Raw genomic sequence first — 21,622 nt, forward strand, 5'->3', positions numbered from 1 at the left:
CTTATCTATAGATACTCATGGCATTAGGCTGCCCATATCAGAGTTGGAGTAGCTTGTGGACGTAGAGTCGATAGAGGACACAATTGTGTATTTGGGTGCAGATGAGGGGAACTTCAATATCTTTGTAGCTTTCATGAGGACTATCTATAAAGCTTGAAGAGCTCATATCAGTTGGCACAAGTCCAATGGGTTTGCGCTTGTGTCACTCAGCAGCAGACTAGAGACGTCGTGAGAGTTTGACTCAGGTGCCTCTTGGCAATATCACCGGGATACCTTGGTTGCCATGTGGGCTTTAATATTATCTTGGAGTAGTAGATAGCATCTTACTCTTTGGCATCAAGAAAAAGCTCGTGTACTAGAATATGACAAGACCTTCTCTAGCAAGGAGGGTAGTGGTGACTAACTAGGTTTTACTTGCCACCACGTGGTGTGTTAGCTCTTGCTTGACTTTGTCTAGATCTTGTATTGGGCAGGTGATGCACTCAATTGAGGGATACAGTAGCCTAGGATGCTATCATTCAGGCTTCAGCCTACATCTAGAGGTGATTTGGGGTCTTAGATCTAGACAGTCATTCTTGGTTAAGCTAATTGTGAGGGGATTTATTCCAACTAAAGCACCGTGGAAGTAGCTACTATTGTGGAGAGTGGAGTCTGTTGTTCTGACTGATGGAAGATCTTGGTAGCCTAGTATTCATTGGATTTTTCAATAGATCCAAGGTACAAGTCTTGGTAATAGATTTGTGGTCAGATTTGTTATTGGCATTATTCGGGCTTAGAGGTTAGTATTAGTGTGACTTCACTAGATTGCTCCAGCCATAGTTGAAGAGAAGATGAGGCAGCCTCTTCTCTTCAGCTGGTTATTCAGGATAAAGAGAGGTCACATCATTAGAAAGAGTGTGCACCTATAGCTTTTCTTCGTTGATTTCTCCTACGTATTGAGTCACAAAGACAAAGGCTTTGTGGCATTAGAGGAGCCAAAGACATGATGTAAAACATTAAGAGATGGTCCTGCTGGAGTGGAGGACTAATCCAAAGACCTTTTGACAAGTGGATTTGCCAGAGGAGACATTCTTGTTGCAATAGTTTTTTCCCCAAACAAGAGAAAATTCTACTAGCAAAAGCTTGGAGAAAATCACCTTGAGGTAAAATACGAAGTACAAGGAACCCTATAAAGCATAGCTAAGCACATCACAAATACAATGGTTGTGTGAACCAATCTGGTGTGGGCTATAATGCCAGACTATTTGAGGGGCATTATGAAATAAGGTGCTAGAGTCCAAGGTCTGCAAGTAGGCATTGTTAAATAGAGAGGAATAGGATCAGGGTGATGCTCATAATCATCTGGTTATAATGCTTAGCATGCCTCATACTGTATACAGCAGTATTTGTTATTGCTTCTAGAATAGACCAATGCTAATAAGCACTAACCTAGAATAGACCAGTGCTAATAAGCACTAACATGAGGTAATCTTATATGGCTTTGTTTCCCATTGGATTACAGCAGAGGTATTAAGCTCTATCCTGCGGTTCTATCATAAGTGTTCATCCAGCCAAAAAGTGATCAATATATTTCGGTCAGTAATAAGGATGCTTCATAGCCATAGCTATGAGCAGAGGTAATGCTCAAATATAGTCTACGGTGCCCATCGGGATATGACAAACAGCATAAAAGCGTAGGTGATATTACAGCAGCACAGATGAAAACGGCTGCAGTAAATTTTTCAAAGAATAAAGAAGATGAAAAGGTAGTTAATGTTCCAGGAGTGAAAGTAAGTACTAAGGCTGTGAAAGAAATCCTCAGCTAATCAAAGAGATGTATTGGATGTACTTGCATAATGCAGCCAGATCAAGATGCCAGTTCAGTCCTTTAATTCCACAAAGTTGAGAGCATCCCAGACTAACAGGCCAAGCAATCATACACATGCAGGAGTATTCAATAGATACGAATTGAATAATTGAAACAAAAGCAACATTCAGTTACAGAGAAGGAACAGGATGGAGAGGTGTTTAACTGGCAGGAATCAAGCAACCTCAGAAAGAAAGCATATTATTTAAACAGAAACCTTCTTGTACATTAGATAAGGTCAGAGAATAACCTGTGATATGCTATCCCCATCATCAGCATTCACGAGTATGCATAAGGTTATACTAGCTCGAGCAGGTCTGCAACATATTTAGTCTAAAAACGGGATCGTATGTATCCACCCAAGCTTACATCTATAATAATACCTTGAATAGACAGCAGGCAGGCATGTTATAAATGAACAGAGAGTACCCATAGGCCAAAAGCAGCATGCTTTCAAGAGTGGGATAGGACTGATAATAGGAAATAGCATCAGTCCATTCTAATCAATGGCATTATAATCCATAGCCATGATAACGTCTGGTAGAGATATTCAGTTGAGGGATAAGGCATGGGGAGTGTCCAGACCTCCTCCACGTATGCAAAACCAGAAGCCTTCATAGCAAGAGTGTTGCTCTTTATTAGGGTATAAACCCTAATTTGACATAAGGGTTTAATGAGTGTAAATAGCCTACAGCCTTGCCATTTCAAACAGAGTTACAAAAGCTGTCTCACACCTCCTTATAAAATGTAGGCATACATATCCTTTCATGAGAGAATTGTATATTGTAAAAAGGCCCAAAATGCAGCTATCCACTTAAAAAAGATTTTTTATATCCCTGAATTCAAGACCTGCCTTCATCCCATGCATCAGGGACGTGCATACGCATTTGTGTAAAAAAAAAATTTGCTGGTGCTTAATTATTTGCATGGACTCAAATCTAGTTCATATGTCCAAGAGATTAAGTGATTGTGTTGTAAGCATGTAAATTCTAGCTTGTGCAGGTCGAATGTGGGTCTCAGGCACCTTTTTCCACATTGCCCCTCAGATACCGTTATAGCCCATCAGATCAGTTGCTCACACAACCATTGTATTTGCGATGTACTTGCAGAGTTCCTTGTACTGTGTACTTTTCCTCACAGGGATTCTGTCTGAGGTTTTATTGATAGAATTTTCTTTTTCCAAAATGAAAAAAACATGTTTTGGATGCGACCCTCTTGTGGTTCAGTTCTGTTTATATACATCCTAGTATAATCTTGACTTTGATATTTGATTTTGCAGGACTTCTAACAGGTTTGGTTATTGACTCAGGTGATGGTGTCACGCATGTGGTAGGTGACTTTCACAAATCAGTTTTGACTTTGGATATTGGCTTACTTTAATGTGTCAATGTGAGTTCTGGCTAGATCTTTTTTTTTTTGCAAATAAAAAGTGGCTGATTATATTACTTCAGAAAAAACCTTGAATACAAGGAAGTGCTCATGCTCAACACACTAGCTGGAGCTGATGCAGAGTTGCAAATATATCAGATGTACAAGCCTCTCAGGGTGGTCTAGGGGGGATGGGGGCAAGAAGCCATGGAGGGGGGGTGTAATTCCATTTGGGGCTACTTGCCTGCATCTCAAAAAACAGGTCTTGGCGGCTCCAAGTGCGTATGAAATGACAACGGAGCTCCTGACGAGCCCTGGACTCGCCCTGCACCTGATCCCATCCGCCGTGGAGGGAGTGGATGATGGAGGTCCAGAGCTCTGCTAAGGTCTCCTGTACTGAAAGTCTCTGTCCGCCAAAAACCTCTTGGCACCACGCCTTCCAGATATGCCATCCAGTAAGACTCCCTATGGTCTCCCATACTTCAGAGCGGTCTGTTGTGGACTCCAATACCTGGTGGATGGGTAGAGCCTCCAAACCGACCACTACGCACGACCCTGCCTCGATAATGAATATTGTGTCCTGCATCTTGGCCTCATACAGAAGGTGACGGCCCTGGCTGACTGCGTGCCAGCAAAAAGCTCCCCAAGAGATACATCCAAGGCTGGCCCAAGCCTTGGTCTACACTCTTGAAGATCCTCCTGTAATAGGACCTTCCAGGTTTGCCCTCCTGGTGTGAGGCCGTGGACAACTAGCCTGCCCAAGTGGGCCATACTTTGATACTCTAGGTCTATGATCCCGAGCTCTCCCTCTGATCGATGTCGTATGATGGTCGCCCACGTGACCTTGGCCCTGGAATCACTGGAGCCGTTTGACCCGGACCAAAGGAAGTTCCGTGTTGGTGGCGAAGTTGCAGTGCACAGGATTAGGAGAAGCACCAACACGAGGTGATTTACCAGGCTGTTGCTAGGAGGACTTGGTTAACCACCAGGGCTCGGCCTGCTAGTGAGAGGCGAGCCGTGCTCTAGTAGGTCAGTTTTCTCCGAATAGAATCAAGGACTGGAAGAAACTGTTGGGCAGGAGTGATGTCGAGTCCCACCGGGAACCCTAGATAACGGACGGTGTGCCCTCTCCTCACCCATCCAAATCCCAGGTGGACATCCCACTCCATGCTAGAGTCCGGGACTGTGAGGAAACCAACCGACTTTCGCCAGTTGATCTTTGCTCCCATTGCAGAACAGAACACCTCAAGAGCCAGCCTCACTCTCTCCAGTATTAACTCACCCGTGACCTGAGGAAATGAGACATTGCCTCTACAAAGAGTAGGAACAGGTACGGGGCCAGGGGGACAGCCCTGTCGGACCAATCTCTCCAGCCAAAACTCCTTCCCTTACCTACCACCTATGAGAACCTTGGTGGTGGCCGATCTGTAAAGTGCGGAGATCCCGTGAATCCAAGCCTGGGGGAAACCCAACCTCACCATGGTGCCCTCTAGGAAATCCCAGTCCACCTTGTCATAAGCTTTCTCGAAATCCAAGAGTAGTACGACCAGTCTCTGCTCACTGTGCTGAGCCCACTCTGTCGCTTCAAAGAAGGTGAATACATTGTCTAGGATGCTCCTATCCTAGACAAAGCCTGTCTGTGTGTCATGGATAATGTCTGGAAGCACGGGGCGTAGTCACCTACCAATCATCTTTGCTAGTGCCTTATAGGCCACTGACAATAAGGTGATTGGTCTTCACTGGGAAAGCTCCAACTGGTCTCCCTCTTTGGGGAGAAGACTGATAAGGTCTGCTGAAAGACTCCTTGGCATCTGTCTTGAAGTGAAAATGTCTTGGAATGCCATTAGTAGGGGGTCCTTCACCACCTTCTAGTAGGTAGTGAAGAAAGCCTTAGAGAGGCCATCCCCTCTCAGGCATTTTTGCCCGGCCTGTGTATGTAAAGCCTCCTCTAGTTCCTTCTCTGTGAAGGGGGCTAGGAGGGAGCATCCCATCTTTGTGACGAGGGACGGGATGTGATCCTAGACCTGCTATGTATATCGTTGTCCCCTAGCTAAGACTGTCTACTGTTGGAACATGCGCCTGTAGTAGTCGGTGGCAATCTCCATCATCTTGTCTGGGCTAGAACGAGTCCTCCCATACTGATCATGAAGGCTGCGTATCTACTCTCCTGATGTGTGAGACTGGTGTACCTGGAAAAACTCCCTGCACATTGTGTCCTCTTTCTGCGCCCAGAAAGCTGCTGAGGTGTGGAAAGAGAACTCCGAGCGCTTGTCCTCTAGGCCACCAATGGCTGCTCGCACGCTCACCTCCTGTGCGTGGAGGGTGGGATCCCTTGATGCCTCCTGTAATAATCTCTGTGTGGCCGCAAGGTCCTGCTGAAGTGCTCTCTCCTCCCAACACTGCTGCCTGGCCTGTATGGTTGCCTCTTGGCAGATACTGCTCGACTTGGCTAGGACCTCTGCAACCTCCTTTGCGATCCGGTGCCTCCTGCCCCACTCCCCAGTCCAAATCTGCTCAATCTATCTCGTCACCTTCTCCCTCCTATAGATCGAGTCCGGGACCCGATAGGATCGTGCATCTAGGGTAGAGTCTCGAGGATCAAGTGTCAAGAGAACCAGGCAATGATCGGACAGCGTGATGCCCACCAACTGCCCAATTTGGCCTCCGCGAGAGCATCCCCACTCTGCCACATAAAACCTGTCCAACCGCTTTAGCAAGACTCCAGCTAGCCGCCTGTATCCCTAAGAGAAATCCAACGACCTCTCCCTCCTGTGGAAGGCATGATCTCTCCAAGCATCTCGTGCTCCTACTGCAAGTAGGAAGACCTCACATGCCTCCTACTTCTCCGCAGTCATGCCTTGGTAGTTTCTGCCTCTGCCCTATTGGTCCTCTAAAGCCTCCAGGTTGTTGAAGTCTCCTCCGACGATCCAGGAGTCCACATCTGGGAGTCCATTGGCGATCTCCATCTAGAACTTGCTGCATGCCCTAACCTCAGTAGGGGCATAGACATTGAGGACTCCAAGGCATGAGTCTCCAATATCCAATTTGATACATAGAATCCTCCCTGCCACTATCGTCTCGTGGTCTCGTACACAGGCGGTGAGACTTGGGCCAATAGAGGTGCATACGTCTCCGCTTCTGCCGTGGGTACCGATGGCGTGCTCCCAGTAAGTGTGCGAGCTACCTTGGAGTACCTTCCCTACCCTCTGGGCCTGGCTGGGAGTGAGCTTGTGCTCCTGTAGAAGTAAGATGTCGATCCGTTTGGCAAGGGCAGGCTTTAGCTCTTGCCGAACAATCAACTTCCTGGAACCACGTGCCCCACCATAGTGGAGGCTATTCTCATTCCAGGATGCAAGGTGTAAACTCATGGAGAGACTTGTGACTGACCGAACAAGCATTTGTTTGGTGTGGAAGCTGTTGATGAAGAAGAGGAACTATGAGGCATGCGGACATGCTTCGCTGCTGGCCTGGATGGTGAACTCCATTCCCCCAAGGTAGCCATCAGTCGGGGACCATGGGGGTGATAGATGGGCATAGTGGTACCACCAAGGCATCAATCAACCAGGCTGAGAGGTGAGACTTCGTACACTGGTAGAAACGAACCGGTTGTGCCAGGGGCCACTCAATCACATCTATTGGCGCTCTCCACTATGGGGGGGCTCGAAAGATAATGCTCAGATGAGGGACCTCAGCTGCCGCACCCACCAGTTGATGTCCATCATGCAACCCAGCCACTGCTGGGAGAAAAGTATCAGTCCACTTTCTCCCATCCACTGGGAAATGTGGTCTGCCACCACCTGGCTCTTCACCTCCTCCTCTACCTGAGTTGTCGTCTAGCCTCCTGTGTGAGAGGTCTAACAGAAGAAGGCGTAGTTTGGTCCATCCGATGGTGCTAATAGATGGACCTTGTCGCTCCTAGACTTGCGTATCACGAAGATTCCCACCTCTAGGGGTAGTGGGAAAACTCAGCGCTCCGCAACTCTTAAATAAGACCATGGCCCATTGCGAAAAAATTCTTGTGGTAGTAGCTGTGCCTGTCTTGGGTAAGTGTGGCGGGCGGCATGGACAGATGAATTGGTGGTTGTGTGAGGGAGCGAGGTGGGGCTAGACAACCGATGGATGGAGGATGTCAGTGTCTCGGGCTCCTCACTTCCTGTGGGAGGGGCGGGGATGGGTAGGGGAGGGGTCACCTGTACTGGGTGGGGATCGGGGGGGGGGGGGGGGCGGGGCGGCGGGGGTGATGGTTGGGGGGGGGGGATCGAGAGACGGTAGGGTGGTCAGAGGCAATCGACAGGTGGGAGGAGGGTAGTGGGCCCTCGGGTGAGGCAGCCTGTGACGCCTTTGTGGGGGGTGAATGTGTAGATCTGTGGACCTGTCAGGCAGGGTGGGGGGGGGGGTCGCGTGGTGCTTTGTCGGGGGGTGGACGCTCGCTCTCCAGCTCCTTGTCATGGCTGTCTGAGGAGCTCCTTGCAGCCCCCCTTGCTATCTCCCTCTCTGTCGTCTCTGTACTCGTGTGAAACCGTCCGCATCCACCTGTGGGCCTGTCGGTGGAGCCGCTCTACCACCGAAGTGTGTGCACTCTGCTGCTTGGTGCCCAAAGTCATGGCAGCATAGGCACTGCCTTGGCTGCCCAGTCACAATGACTTGCTGCCTAAAGGAGTGTTCACTTGCCTCAATCTCTAGGAACTATGGGATATTCTTGACCTCTTTGACTGCCACCCGTACCTTTGGGACTTTTGCGGCTGTCATTGTGTCTGCGAAAGACGCGGGAAGGACAGAGTGCCGAAGAGCCATCCAAAGTCTTCCACCAATTGGCGATACTCTATCGCCAAGCCGGGAAAGAGAAGGGTGACCGGGGCCGAAGAAACTTGTTGTGGAGTGCAAATGCCTCCACCGTGAAGCCACTGTACCAAGGGACCATGTATATGACCCCCTTCGTGGACGTAGGGTGAACTGGCTAGTAACTCATGGGCTGCGTCTGCTGAGCTGAGCTGAACCATGAAGATCCCTTGGCCCATTAGAACCACCTCCACGATCTGCGCTGTGCAGCGTGGAGTGAAGCCAGTCTCGAAGCTTGGTCCTGGTTGGGGAATGTCCTACGACCTGACCATAGATCGCTGTTTCCTTTAGCTCTAGCTCTGTGTAGGTCTGACAGCTAAGAGCTGCTCCTCAGAGAGGACAACGCGCAAGGTGTTTGACCGGGGAGCACTCGCTGTATGTGTCGGTGTCTGACCAGAGGTTTCCATTGCGCGTCCCTTTGAAAAACTACTAATCACGTTGCGGTGCTACTTGGGGGGGGGGGAGGGGGGTGCTGTTTTTGGCGGCGGGAGAGGTGCTGGATGCCATGGATGGTCAAGTTATGATGGGCACCGCACGGGGAGTGGTAGGTCTGCTGGATGGAGCCGGGACCACGAGGCGGAGGCAGCGCGTGGGGGGGGGGGGGGGCAGTGCAGGGGATGGCAGCGCTGCAGGGGAGGGAGATGGCGGGGGGTGGTGTGTCACAGGACGACGGGTGGGGGAGGGGCGTGATGGCTTTGCGCAGGTAGGCAAGGGGGCGTGATGGGGAGGCGGGGGGATGGCACGCTGGAACAGTCGTGGGCAGGGGGGGGGGCTCGCTACAGGGCAACGGCTTGGGGGGGGAGACGCGATGGCAACAGCCAGTGGAGACAGGGGCGGGTGCGAGCAGTCGGGGTGGGGGGCAGCAGTATGACGTGACGGGCGTTGAGCTTCTGGCTAGATCTTAAAAACCTACCACGATAGTTAACATTTCTCTTGATCTTTAGGGGCTGCTCTTGACAAATCCAACTTGATTTGTCAATCAACTATGCGACCACCTCAGGGACCCAAAGGCCTACTCCTAGTCTTTGCTCCGCAGCTCTCACCCCTCTCATGTTCTCAACTCATAAATCATGTCAAGTATCCAACGTGTGTTATCCAGGGATTACAATGTGCATCTAGTGAGAAGAGAAGGGGGGCGTGGTTGAAGAGTGTGTGCCTGCCAAATGCTCCTCTTCACCACCCTGACTACAACCCTCATCTTCCACATATGACTTATCCCAATGATCCAATAGCCCCATTGGGGATTCCTTCCCATAGGGGATTCCTTTGCCTCTCCTCTTGCTTTATCCTTAAATTTTCCAACAAGAAGAATTCTATTACAAATCCAGTAACACTTTTGTGATAATCACCAGTAAGGTAAAAGTGCAAACACAAAATCCCTTTAGATAAAAGAAAAACCACAAAGGGCTGGCATCTCTGTGGCTTAGAGACAATTGTCAAATATAACTAGCAGAACATCCAATTTTGGTGGTGCATAATACCACATAATATGGGGTTTCTTTGAGTGAAAAAAGGTGCTAATTCCTGAGTATGTAGGAAGGCCTCTTGCCTCCTGCTCATGCAATCTGAATCACCCTGTACTCTCGCCTATCGGCCTCTTAGCTGATCTCTATCCAAATCTAAGTTACAGGCTCTAAACTAGAAATGTAACGTTCTCTACACCCTAATAACATCTTTTTGTCTATATATTTCAAGGTACAATGCTGCCAATAATTTTCCATTTGTAACGGCGACCATTTGGGAGAAGTCTGAAAGTGAGGATGCTCTCTCTACTCTTTTGATTTAATATCTGGTGGGCTGTGTTCATTTGAAGTTTTCATATCCACAAGCGAAGTCTCTGTCCGTGACTGATGCTATTGCTCCTCTGGTCTCAATCATCTCACAACGAGTCCCATTGCAATCAAAGAGCTTTATTCTATACCTTCTCAGCCCTAGTATAGTCCCAAACACAATGCCTCTGAGTATCCTTTGTTGCAGCACATCTCGAGCTTCAGCTGGGTCTCTGCCAACTCCCAACAAACTGCTATTCCGAGGCTCCTATACACCAATGGCTAGAAAGATAGTGAGACTTGACCTAAAACTGTCCTCCAATCTCTTCCTACAATTTGTCAGAAAGAGACACAGTGCCCAAACCAGTGTGGAATGGCAGCAGGAATTCTCTTAATGCTTCTCATTGGAATCCTCCTCCCAGTCTGGTCATATATTGGCTAGCAAAAGGGAATATTTGGAACCCTATGCTGTTTCTCCAAACCAGTCTGTTGGATCCATGAGTCTCTCAGAAACTCCACCTCTTCTGGCTGCAACAAGATGGGTCCGGGTCAGGTGTACCACTTCTGTTCAATATGTGCTACTACACTAGTGCTTTATTTGCCAGCCAACATACTTTGTTAAGTCAACCTCCTCCCTCATAGAGTCGTAAGTCTGCCATGCTTCTCAATTGTGAAATAAAAGGGAATAGCACCTTAAGAAAAGACCCACACAAGTTTGGAATTAGGGAAGATCTGTCCACTTAGGAACTCCCTCCTGAGTAGACTGCATCATTACTAGCCTCCTTTGAGTCCCTATAGGCTGTATTTGAATACCCAGCAGAAGATCTATGAATGAGAAATGCTCTTGCACAATACTGTCAATTTTTCTGAAGAAAATCTCCCTTAGGAAAGAATTGAGTTCTCAGGTCCAACTCTTTATTTTCTGATAATTTTTAACCCGAATTTGCCCACCGTTTCTGCCATTTTAGTCCATGCTGGTCTGATCATATTTATGGTCAGTAGGACGACTGGTCAACCAGACTTTTTTGTCAGACCACAGTCTAATTTTCTGTTCTCAGTTAGGTGGGATCCTAACCGCTGCTGATCATTCTTGCTCCTTAATTATCATGCAATGTTTCTCTCTTACCTGCCGTCCACTCTGCTGCATCTTTTTTCTGTCATGATATCAGACCACAGATCCTCCTCGTATTGAAGTAACAATTGGAAAAGAAAGAACTTGTAGATACAATGCTCTCTCACTTTTAACCTGATCTTGGCTCATTGTGGCTATTCTTATTCATTTCGTCTTATCTATCTTGTGGTGATTAGCTTGGGATGTAGTTGTATGCTGTATAATTTTCTAACGTTTTGCAGGTGCCCGTTGTTGATGGTTTCTCTTTCCCACATAGTACAAAGCGGATGAAAATTGCGGGCAGGCAGATCACTTCCTACCTGATAGATCTTCTTCTCCGAAGAGGGTAGGTAAATTTGAAAGCATAATACCTGACCATGGACTTTTACAATGATTTGTAGTGGATTCTGTGGGAAGTGTTCAGTTATTAGTGCTGCTTGCAACAAATTACATGTCCCAAAAAAGGGAAAGCTATATGGGGATCAATCAGAAGAACCTGACTCAGCATGTTTCAATGGATCTACAGCTATGCTTTTAATAGAACTGCTGATTTTGAGACAGTTCGGGAGATAAAGGAGCAACTCTGTTACGTAAGGTTAGGAGTTGCTCTCACTATCGCTTTGCTACCAGTCAGTTTTCTTTTTGTATCCTATCTACTCAGTCTGATTGTGCAGCTATGACTTCAAACGAGAATACCAACTGGGAGTTGAAACAACTATTCTTGTGAAACAATACACAGTAAGATCTTATATTCATTGTCACCGTAGATTGCATTTCTATTTGGATGCTGTAATCAGCATGTTATATTTGTTGTGAACAGTTACCAGATGGAAGAGTGATAAAGGTTGGAGGGGAAAGGTTCCAAGCTCCTGAAGCACTCTTTAATCCAGTAAGGTTTTTGACAGTTAATATGTTCTATCAAAAGGATTTGAGGTGATCTGGTACAAACCAATCTTTAGCATGGATAATATGGGGTTAAGTTATTAGATGAGGCTTGTTATTTAAACTTACTGAACCCCAACAATTAAAAACGAATTTGTGCAGGGATCAATGCAAAGTTTGGAACTTATCAGGAAACTGATTCTAGATTGTTGTATCAACATTCAGCTTGCTGATGTTGGTTGAGAGATTCTCTTTCCTAATGTGTACTCATGTTTAGCGCAAGGAATGCTAGGCCTCTTTGTGGCACGTGGCAGCTTGACAGTGCAAAGCTGCTATGAAGCAGCCTTGCATGAGGGAAGCTTCCCTCTCTTCTTCCCCTCTTCTCTCTCACCTCTTTTTTCTCTTCTCTCTCACCTCTTTTTTCTTTTCTCTCTCTCTCTCTCTCTCTCTCTCTCTCTCTCTCTCTCTCTCTCTCTCACACACACACACACCCCGACAACCCCGCCATCTCCCGCCACTGCCCGATCAGCCTGCCACCCACCCGCAATGGGGCCAAACAGCCCATGACCCCAACCCGCTAGGCAAGATGAGCAGACCAATAGGATGGGCTCGAGCAAAGCATCACCCTCGCCAAGCGACCGCACAAGAGGGGAGAAAAATGAAAAATACTTGACGATCTGGAGCAGCATCGACAAGGTGATAGACTACCACACAAGGAAAAGCATGGAGGCCCTTTGAGACGTATGCAAGATGCATGACGAGGACATTGTCAACATCAAGGAAATCATGGCCACACTGTGCGCGGAAACTGCACACCAAATCAAGGAGGAAATAAGCTCAAAGTGCAAGGATGGAAGAACAAAATCTACACAGAGATCACAGCACACTTCACTTCTTGGAAGGCGGACATTGAAACGTCCCTCCAAGAGAGAAATAGGGTGATTGAAGAGCTGAGTAGACGCCAAGAAGATATGTGAAAAGCTGGGAGTTTAGGACCCCACAATAGTGGAGAACGCATGGCGCATAGGGAAAGACCTCACCAAAAGCAGACCTCTCATCCTCAAATTCGCTAACATGGAATCCCGACGAGTCCTCCTCTCTAAAAGGACAGTGCTAAAAGGGGAAAAGGTCTATCTAGAGGATGACCTCACACCTGCACAGGTGGCACACGGTAAGGAATGCATGCCATAAATCTTGGAAGCACACAAAGTGGGGAAATGGATAGTATACTGAGACGGCTGGGTCATCATCACAGATGAAAGCAAATAACGTGGCGAGGCCTATGAGACCCCCTTGAGGTTTGCAGTATGGAATTGCAATGGAGCTATGAAGATAGATGCAGGACTATTCCAAGAGACCTTCCTGACAAGGAGATCATCCTATACATAGAAACACACCAGAGCCCAGACATACACCTACCCGAAGTGAGGGGATACAGATGGGAGACGGAATGCCGCCCTAGAGCCCGAACAAAAGGAGGGACCCAAGGGTTCGGAGGAGTCGCAATGCTGTACAGGGAGGAGTTACAGCCCATGGTGCAAGTCATGCGGAAAGATGAGGAAGCCCGGTTCATGCGGATCCGGATACACACAGTTCGCCCTCAAGACGTCTACATGGTGGTGTGCTACTTCCCCCCAGCTCACTCCCCACACGCGCCATAGAAGGGGGAGCCACCATACCTACCACTGTACGAGGACATCATGCACTACTTCAACCTGGGGGATGTCATGTTGGCAGGAGACTTCAATGCCCGCACAACACAGAGATAGACTCCCTTCTTCGAGAGGGAAGACTACATATACAAAGAGAGCACCGGAGGAGATAGGGCTCAACCGTACATCGCAAGATACAATTGAATGCACTGAGTATGGCGACCGCCTATTGGTGCTAGGGGGTGTGCACGAATTAGCCATCCTCAATGGGCTGGACAGATGGCCGGGCATGAATGCCCTCACATGCTTCCCACATAAGCATGTGGCTAATTGCAACAAACGAGGGGCACCAGGAGCACCTACACAGAAACTGGGAGCAAGCACAGTGGATTACATACTCAGGCCCCTATCACTTATCCTTGATATCTAGTCCTTCAGAATATCACCCCACCCGCTTGTAGTGGCCGCCAACCATACCTACTTGCAGTTTGACATCGGTTGTAGACATGACCCAACTCCCCCCCCCCCCCCCCCCCCCCCCCTCCCCCACACCCCAGCAAGCCTCCCAAGATTCCCCAGGTACCACTTCACCAAGTTAACTGGGAGCGTTTATTCCAATCACCTTTATTGGAGCCTGTAGGAAATGAACCCCTACTCACCCTTGGAGGAGATCAAAGCACAATTGGTGGGAACACTCCACACCTCGGCGGCCAAGTACTTCCCCCACACACCCCCCCATCCCTCCCCTCTGGACAAGAATGTCCCATAGAATAGTTGGTATGATGCAGAGTGCAGGGAAACTCGGCTGCGTCTTCAATAGGACGAAGCACGGGGAGTACACACGCACAAATAGGCAAGCCTGATCTTCCATCGCCTCATACGAAGGAAGAATCGAGCCTACCTATCCAAAGTGGAATGCGAATTCTACCAGCTATTCTTGGGACATGACAGCAAGGAAGCATGGAAGGGATTCCAAGAGCCCCGTGCTTAGACACCCATTATCTCCCCAGACACATGGCATGCATATGCGACCTCACTGTACCAAATACCCGAGCAGCCCCTGCTGCCCCGACTACTAGGGAGTAGACCTGAGTGATCTACATTCTTAGAAGGGAGCAGGTTTGGGACACCATTGACAGACTACAGAATGGCCGAGCCCAGGACCATGAAGGCCTAGTAGCAAAGCACTTGACCCATGCCCGGGACGTATTTGTACCCCTTCTAGCCCACATGTTCAATAGAGCCTTATGTGAGGGCTTCCCTGCTAGCTGGTCAGCCAACACCATAATACCTATCCTGAAGGCTGGAGATCCCACGGCCCTCACGAACTACCGAATAGTCATGGTTGGCCATGTACTGGCCAAGCTCTATGGATTCATCCTGGACCTTGAGCTGAGTAAGTGGGCAGAGCACTAGCACCGGGCGGCTGGACAAGCAGGGTTCAGGAAGGGGTACTCCACTCTTGACCATATCCTCACACTTAGAGCCATTATAGAGGAGGGAAGGGCACACGGGAGGTGGGTATATTGTTGCTTCGTGGACTTCCGCAGGGCCTTCGACATGGTACCATGAGCCAGGCTCATGCAGAGACTACAAGAACTGGAGGTCCCGCCCGAAATGTGTTGGGGGATATGGTCACTATACGAATCGGTCACGGGCCGAGTCCTAACACCAGGGGGGTTATCAAAGGAGATAACCAACACCATTGGAGTTAAATAGGGATGCCCACTCTCACCTACTTTATTTGGTCTCTGCATTGATGAGATATCAGAGTACATGGATAGATTGGGAGGGGAGGGATCTAGTCTAGGAGGAATATTGATACCCATCTTACTATATGCAGATGACATTGTTCTCATCTCTAGCACGCTTGAAGGGCTACATCGCCAATTGAAGGCGTTGCGGGCCTTGAGCCAGGATAAAGACCTCACCGTGAACCTGGGGAAGACCAAGGTCATGGTGTTCAACACTTCAACCCAATGGATTCGATGGTCAGTACCCTCCTCCACATACGGCGGGGAACTCTGGAAGTGGTCCAAAGATACGTCTATCTGGGGATTACATTTTCAGGACCGAGATTCACTTTGAGAAAGGCAGCAGCAGATAGATTGACATGAGGCTATGCAGCCCTTGGATCCATGGAAAACCAATGCGCCCGCATACAATTCTAGGAGCCCCGTACAAAGCTCTGGCTATTTGACACTGTAGTCACACCAACACTCTTGTACGGGGCTCCCATATGGGGATCTAGTCTCTACCACATGAGGAGGGCCACACAGGACCAGCCACTGCCTCAGGAGGAGGCCACCTATGAGGGATGGGAGCAGATGGAGAGACCACTGGTACTTGTGATCTCATGGATGATCCAGAGCAAGCCCTCTGTGCCACACGAGATCATCAGAGCAGAGATGGGGGAACCGCCCATCGTAGCTGAGGCCCTCTTCCAAACAGTGGCCTTCTTGCACTGACTATGGGACTTGCCCCGGCATCGGTACTCTAGACTCGCACCGGAGTTGTCCAAACAGCTAGCACTGCAAGGGGACATTGAATGCTGGTATGCTCGAACAGAGACCTGGCTATGGCTACATGGCCTACACATGGACCACCTCCCCCCACTACAATACAGCCTAGATTGCCCCCACCTGGAGCTCAACCGGGAGGAGGTGATTCGTATCATCAGAATGGGCATCATTCAGCTACACACGGCCAAGACATGGGTGACTCCTATAGAAGACCTAGAGACAAAGGAGGCTTTCTACTGAGAGCACTTCTTGCACATATCTCCGGACGGCTTCATTACCCGCCCAAGCTACATGGACACACACTTGTCCCATGGAGTCAGAAGCGCCATCGGACAGATCCGTACATCTTCACACCAGCTACAGGTCAAGACAGGTAGATATGGGGCCTACCCCTTGCCCCTAGAAGATCGGATCTACCATATCTGCCAGCTCGAGCCGGAGACAAAAGAACACTACATATGCAAGTGCCCAACGTACTATGAGATTCGAGGATGCTTCCACAGCCTGTTTAGAGAAGGATTCGGGCCACTCTCCAGAGTGATGGATTTCAAGGACCAGAGATGCCTTGGGCTCTTCCTGTTGCTGGAAATACGGCACCATAGAGACTACCTCCTTCGGACCTTGGAGGAGAGACAGGGAGCCGCCCAATGCCTGCTCACAGAATTCTTCCGAGAGCCAACTACCATCCCCACCCTTGAGTCCCCACCAGCCCCATTCCTCCCAGCCACAGGGGACCACCCTAGCCATAGCCACAGCAAGAAGCAAAGCTCGGCACCCACGCCCAACCACCCGCGCCCTCGCAGAAGGCACATGTCGAGGATACAAGGGATACTACGCTATCATCGGAGGGCCTTGCCCCGCCAATTCAGCCTCTCGATGTTAGATAGACCCATGCAGGACATTTTAGGATGACCAAGCTCCACGAGCAGTTCCACACCATACTTGTAGATCGAGTCACGAATCTGATAGGATCCTGTACCTAGGGAGGATGTTGGGGGATTAAAACTCTCCCACATAGAACCTGTCCAACTGCTCCAGCAAGACTCCGCCTAGCCGCTTGTATCCCCACAAGAAGTCCAATGACCTTTTCCTCCTCTGGAAAGCTGGGTCTCTCCAAGCGTCGCGAGCTTCTATTGCTAGTAGGAAGACCTCCCATGCCTCTTGCTCCTCCCCAGCCATACCCTAGTAGTTTCTGTCTCTACCTTGCTGGTCCTCTAAGGCCTCTAGGTTGTTGAAGTGTCCTCCAACAATCCAAGAGTCCACCTCTGGGAGTCCTGCTGCAATCTCCATCCAAAACCTGCTGCATGCCCCGACCTCAGTGGAGGCATAGACATTGAGGACTCCAAGGCATGAGTCCCCAATATCCAATGTGATCCATAGAACCCTTCTTGCCACAATCGTTCCATGGTCTCGTACACAGGCCGTGAGGCTCAGGCCAATTGAGGTGCATACCCCTTCACTCTTGCCGTGGGCATCGATGGAGTGCTTCCAATAAGTATGTGACTTGTGCGGGAGTACCTTCCCTACCCAGTGGGCCTGGGCGAGAGTGAGCTTGTGCTCCTATAACAGTAAGATGTCGATCTGTCCGGCAAGGCAGGTTGCATCTCTTGCCAAATGATCAACTTCCTGGAACCGTGTGCTCCACTATAGTGGAGGTTGTTTACATTCCAGGATGCGAGATGTAGGCTCATAGGGAAACTTGTGATCCACCGAACAAGCATCTGTTCGGTATGGAGGTTGCTAACGAAGAAGAGGAGCTATGAGGCATGTGGCTACACTTCGTTGCCGGTGTGGACGGTGAACTCCATTCCCCCATGGTAGCCCTAAGGCGAACCATGGGGGTGATGGATGCGCCTAGTGGTACCACCAGGGCATCTATCAACCAGGCTGAGAGGGGGGACTCTGTGCATTGATAGAACCGGGCCGCTTGTGCTAGGGGCCACTTGATCACGTCCATCGGAGCTCTCCACTGTGGGGGGGCATCGAAAGATAATGCTTAGATGTGGGACCTCGGCCCTAGTGCACTAGTTGATATCTATCATGCAACCTGGCCACTGTTGAGAGAAAGGTTTCAGTCCTCCTTCTCTCATCCACTAGGAGATGTGATCTGCCACGTGGCTCTTCTCCTCCTCTATCGCAGGCATCATCCAGTCTCCCGTATGAGAGGTCTGAAGGAAGAAAGCGTAGTTTGGTCCATCCGGTGGTGCTGGTAGATGGACCTTGTTGCTCCGTGACTTGCGTACCACGAAGATTTCCACTTCCAAGGGTAGTGCAAACTCTCTGCGCTCCGTAACTCTCAAGTAGGACCACGGCCGACCACGGCCCGCTGCGAAAAAACCCCTATGGTGGCAGCTGTGCCTGTCTTAGGAAGGTGTGCCGAGCGGCCTGGGCAGACGAATTGGTGGTTGTGTGGGGGGGGGGGGGGGGGTCGACTGCCTATGAGTGGAGGATGTCGGCGTATGGGGCTCCTCACCTCCTGTCGGGGGGGGGGGGGGGGGGGAGGGATGGGTGGGAGGTGGGTCGCCTATACTGGATGGGGATCAAGGGGATGGTCGGCAGGGGTGATGGTGGGGAGGGGGAGGACCGAGGGATGGAGGGGTCAGATGCACAAGGCGGGTGTGGGGAGGGGGGCGGTAGCTTTGGAGGGGGGGGGGGGCTGTGGGCTTGGGTCGGGGGGGGGGGGGGGGTGTGCGTCCCTAGGTGAGGTGGCCTGTGATGTCTTCGTGGGTGGTGGGTGTGTAGGCCTGTGGTCTTGCCGAGTGGGGCGGGGAGGGGGGACGCCGTGTGGCGTTCTATCGGGGGGCGACGCTCGCCCTCCTACCCCCTGCTGTCGTGGCTGTGTCTGAGGGAAAGAGACTGCGGCCCCCCTTGCCGTCTTCCTCTCTGTCGTCTTTGGATCCGTGTAAAGCCATCCGCATCCACTTGTGGGCCTGGCGGCGAGGCCGCCTTGGCTCCAAAGCGCGTGCAATCTGCTGCCTGATGCCCAAAGTCATGGCAACACAAGCACTGCCCTGGCTGCCCGGTCATGATAACCTGCTGCCTAAAGGAGTGTCCTCTTGCCTCAATCTCTAGAAACTACGGTATATTCTTTGTCTCTTTAACTGCCACCCCTACCTTTGGGAGACCTGCAGCTGTCACTGCGTCCGTGAAAGAATCGGGAAGGACGGTGCCGAAGAGTTGTCCAAAGTGTTCCACTTAATTGCCGGTACTCTATTGCCAGTTCGGGGAAGAGTAGGGTGATCGGGTGTCTAAGGAAACTGCTGTGGAGCGCGAATGCCTCCACTATGAAGCCACTGTACCAAGGGACCATATAGCTGACCCCCTTCTTGGAAGCATAGGGTGAACTAGCTTGTAGCTCACGGGCTGCATTTGCTGAAGTGAGCGGTACCATGAAGATCCCTCGACCCATGAGAATCGCCTCCATGATCTGCACTGTGCCGATGCACAAAGTGGAATGACGCCAGTCTCGAAGCTTGGCCCTAGATGGGGAATGTCCTACTACCTGACCAAAGATTGCTGTTTCGTTTAGCTCCAGCTCCGTGGGACGAACGGGTAAGAGCTGTTCCTTAGAGAGGATGACGCGCAAGGTGTTTTATTGGGGGGGACACTCGCAGAATGCATCAGCGTCTGACCAGAGGTTTCCATTGTGCGACCTTGTTGAGAACCTACCAAACACTCTACTGTGATGCCAGTGGGGGGGGGGGGGGGGAGGGGGGGGGTTGCTATAGATGGAGGGAGCAATAGGGGGGGTGTTTTCCAGGCGATGGAGGGGTGCTGGATTCCACGTATGGCTGGCTCCCTACGGGGACACGCGGGTCGCCTACTAGGCGCAGCTGCCAGGCGAGGAAGGCTGGGACAGCGTGGCAGAGGAGCTCTTGGGGGGTGCCCGCACGTTTGGAGAGTTTGGGCCGCAGCACGATGGATGTCAAGCTGGAGGCAGAGGGCATGACATCAGGAAGTTGGAGGGGGTGCGAAGGCAGTTAGGCGGGGGGAGACGCTAAGACGGCTGGGGGAGGATGCGTGATGGTGTGTTGGGTGGGGGGAGTGTGGCGCGAAAGGCAGGCAGGAACGCTGGGGGAAGGGGCGCGACTGGTGGACAGAGGCGTTGAGGGAGGGGGCGCGATGGCAAGCAGCTGGGGGGTGGGCGACGCGATGGCATGAGATGACGGGCAGTAGCGTGTTGGCAGGGAGTGTTCGTTTTAAGTGGGATTGCTTTAAGTGGAAGAAAGAGAAGAACAAGGGCAAAAGCATTGATGATAGCAAAGATGAGAAAAAGGATAGCCAACATGCAAAGAAGAGTAGTGTAAAGATAGAGGAAGTCAATGTAGTCAGTCATGGAAGTGACTGTGGCAGTGATGAACTCCTTGCTTCTTCTTTTAGTGCATAATCATTGATTGCAAATTCTGATGATTGCACATTTGGATTCTTGATTTAGATGCCTCATTCCATGTGACACCACATCATGAGTGGCTTTTTGACTACAGTGGTAGTAGACATGGTGTTGTCTACTAGGGGGATAACTATGCATGTGACATGGCAGGGATTGGCAGTGTGTAGTTGGCATTTCAGGATGGTTTAGTGTTCACCTTGCATAATGTGAGGCATGCATAAGCACAAAGCAACTAGATGATGAAGGCTATCACACCACTGCTGGGGATGGCAAATGGAAGATATATATATATAAGGGATCTAGGATTGTTGCTAATGTTGGGATAAAGGCCCGTTTGACCTCCGTGTAAAGTACACACACACGCGTACATTTGACGGGCGCTGCAGCTAACGGGAGCCACGTGACAGAATAGGCGCTGCTGGTCCTGACGGGTCAATGGACTCGTCATTCTGTTTTTTTAATATATATCAAAACCATTATTTTCTTTAAAATCCCTTTGAAATTCCTTTCTCTAACCGGGGTTCATGCACTGGAGGTTCAGATCTCAGATTTGTGCAAATTTGAGGGGCCCAGAGATTTGGGGCTTTTCTCGGATTTTATCTCGTCCATGCCTGGTAGTGACATTCAAGTCAGAATATGCAGACATTGCATGTGGTGACCTCAATTAAATTGGGAATTTTACCAAATTTGTCAGAATTTTGCTCTTTTGAGTAAAATTTCTTGACATTGGAACCCAAAAATTTGGGCCTTTTCATGTATCGGTAAAATTTTGCTCAAGTGGGTCAGATTGGCTGACATTTATGCACTTTTGGACCTGAAATTTTGGGGGTTTGTGCAGAATTTGGTAAATTTTTGCATTTTTTCCCATGTGGTGGCTGGTTCATGTACAAACAGCAGAGATTTATTTCTGGTTGAGGAAGAATAGCAGTGTGTTTGCTGGTTCAGCTTGTGCTTTTGCAGTTCAGGGGCATTTACTTTTGTATTTGTGATAAATGGCTGCAACTTCTTCTAGTTCAGACATCAAGAGTTTGATGGAAATCAAACGGTTTGATGGTCATGGCTTTGACCTTTGGAAAAAATATGCAGAGCATATTTTTCTTAAAGGATTGCGAGGATGCTTTGTAGAAAGATAAACCCACACTAATGTCTGATGCAGATTGGGCTAGAGTCAACAAAAAGGCTATGGCCTACATTAAGATGGGTGTCACTGATGACATCTTGACAAACATTAAGGGTTTAGATA

The 21,622-nt window shown here is 49.8% G+C and overlaps 1 protein-coding gene across 14 annotated transcripts in view; it reads left to right on the forward strand.

Moving 5' to 3' along the window:
• The window catches only part of ARP2 (actin related protein 2), a 320,561-nt gene that overhangs the window by 49,548 nt on the left and 249,391 nt on the right, over positions 1-21,622 (forward strand). For all 14 annotated transcript variants that reach the window (XR_015691294.1, XR_015691289.1, XR_015691295.1 and 11 more), the window contains exons 6-10: positions 3,126-3,175; positions 11,176-11,279; positions 11,460-11,528; positions 11,608-11,671; positions 11,754-11,822. Coding sequence is in view for 2 of the 14 variants with exons in the window: in XM_087681248.1 (XP_087537374.1) it covers positions 3,126-3,175; positions 11,176-11,279; positions 11,460-11,528; positions 11,608-11,671; positions 11,754-11,822 (356 nt within the window). In the remaining 12 variants the exon portion in view is untranslated. The remainder of the gene's footprint in view (positions 1-3,125; positions 3,176-11,175; positions 11,280-11,459; positions 11,529-11,607; positions 11,672-11,753; positions 11,823-21,622) is intronic.

This window comes from Lygodium microphyllum, chromosome 7 (assembly GCF_053477565.2).
Source record: "Lygodium microphyllum isolate KBCC chromosome 7, Lygodium_microphyllum_v1.1.10, whole genome shotgun sequence".
NCBI lineage: Eukaryota > Viridiplantae > Streptophyta > Polypodiopsida > Schizaeales > Lygodiaceae > Lygodium > Lygodium microphyllum.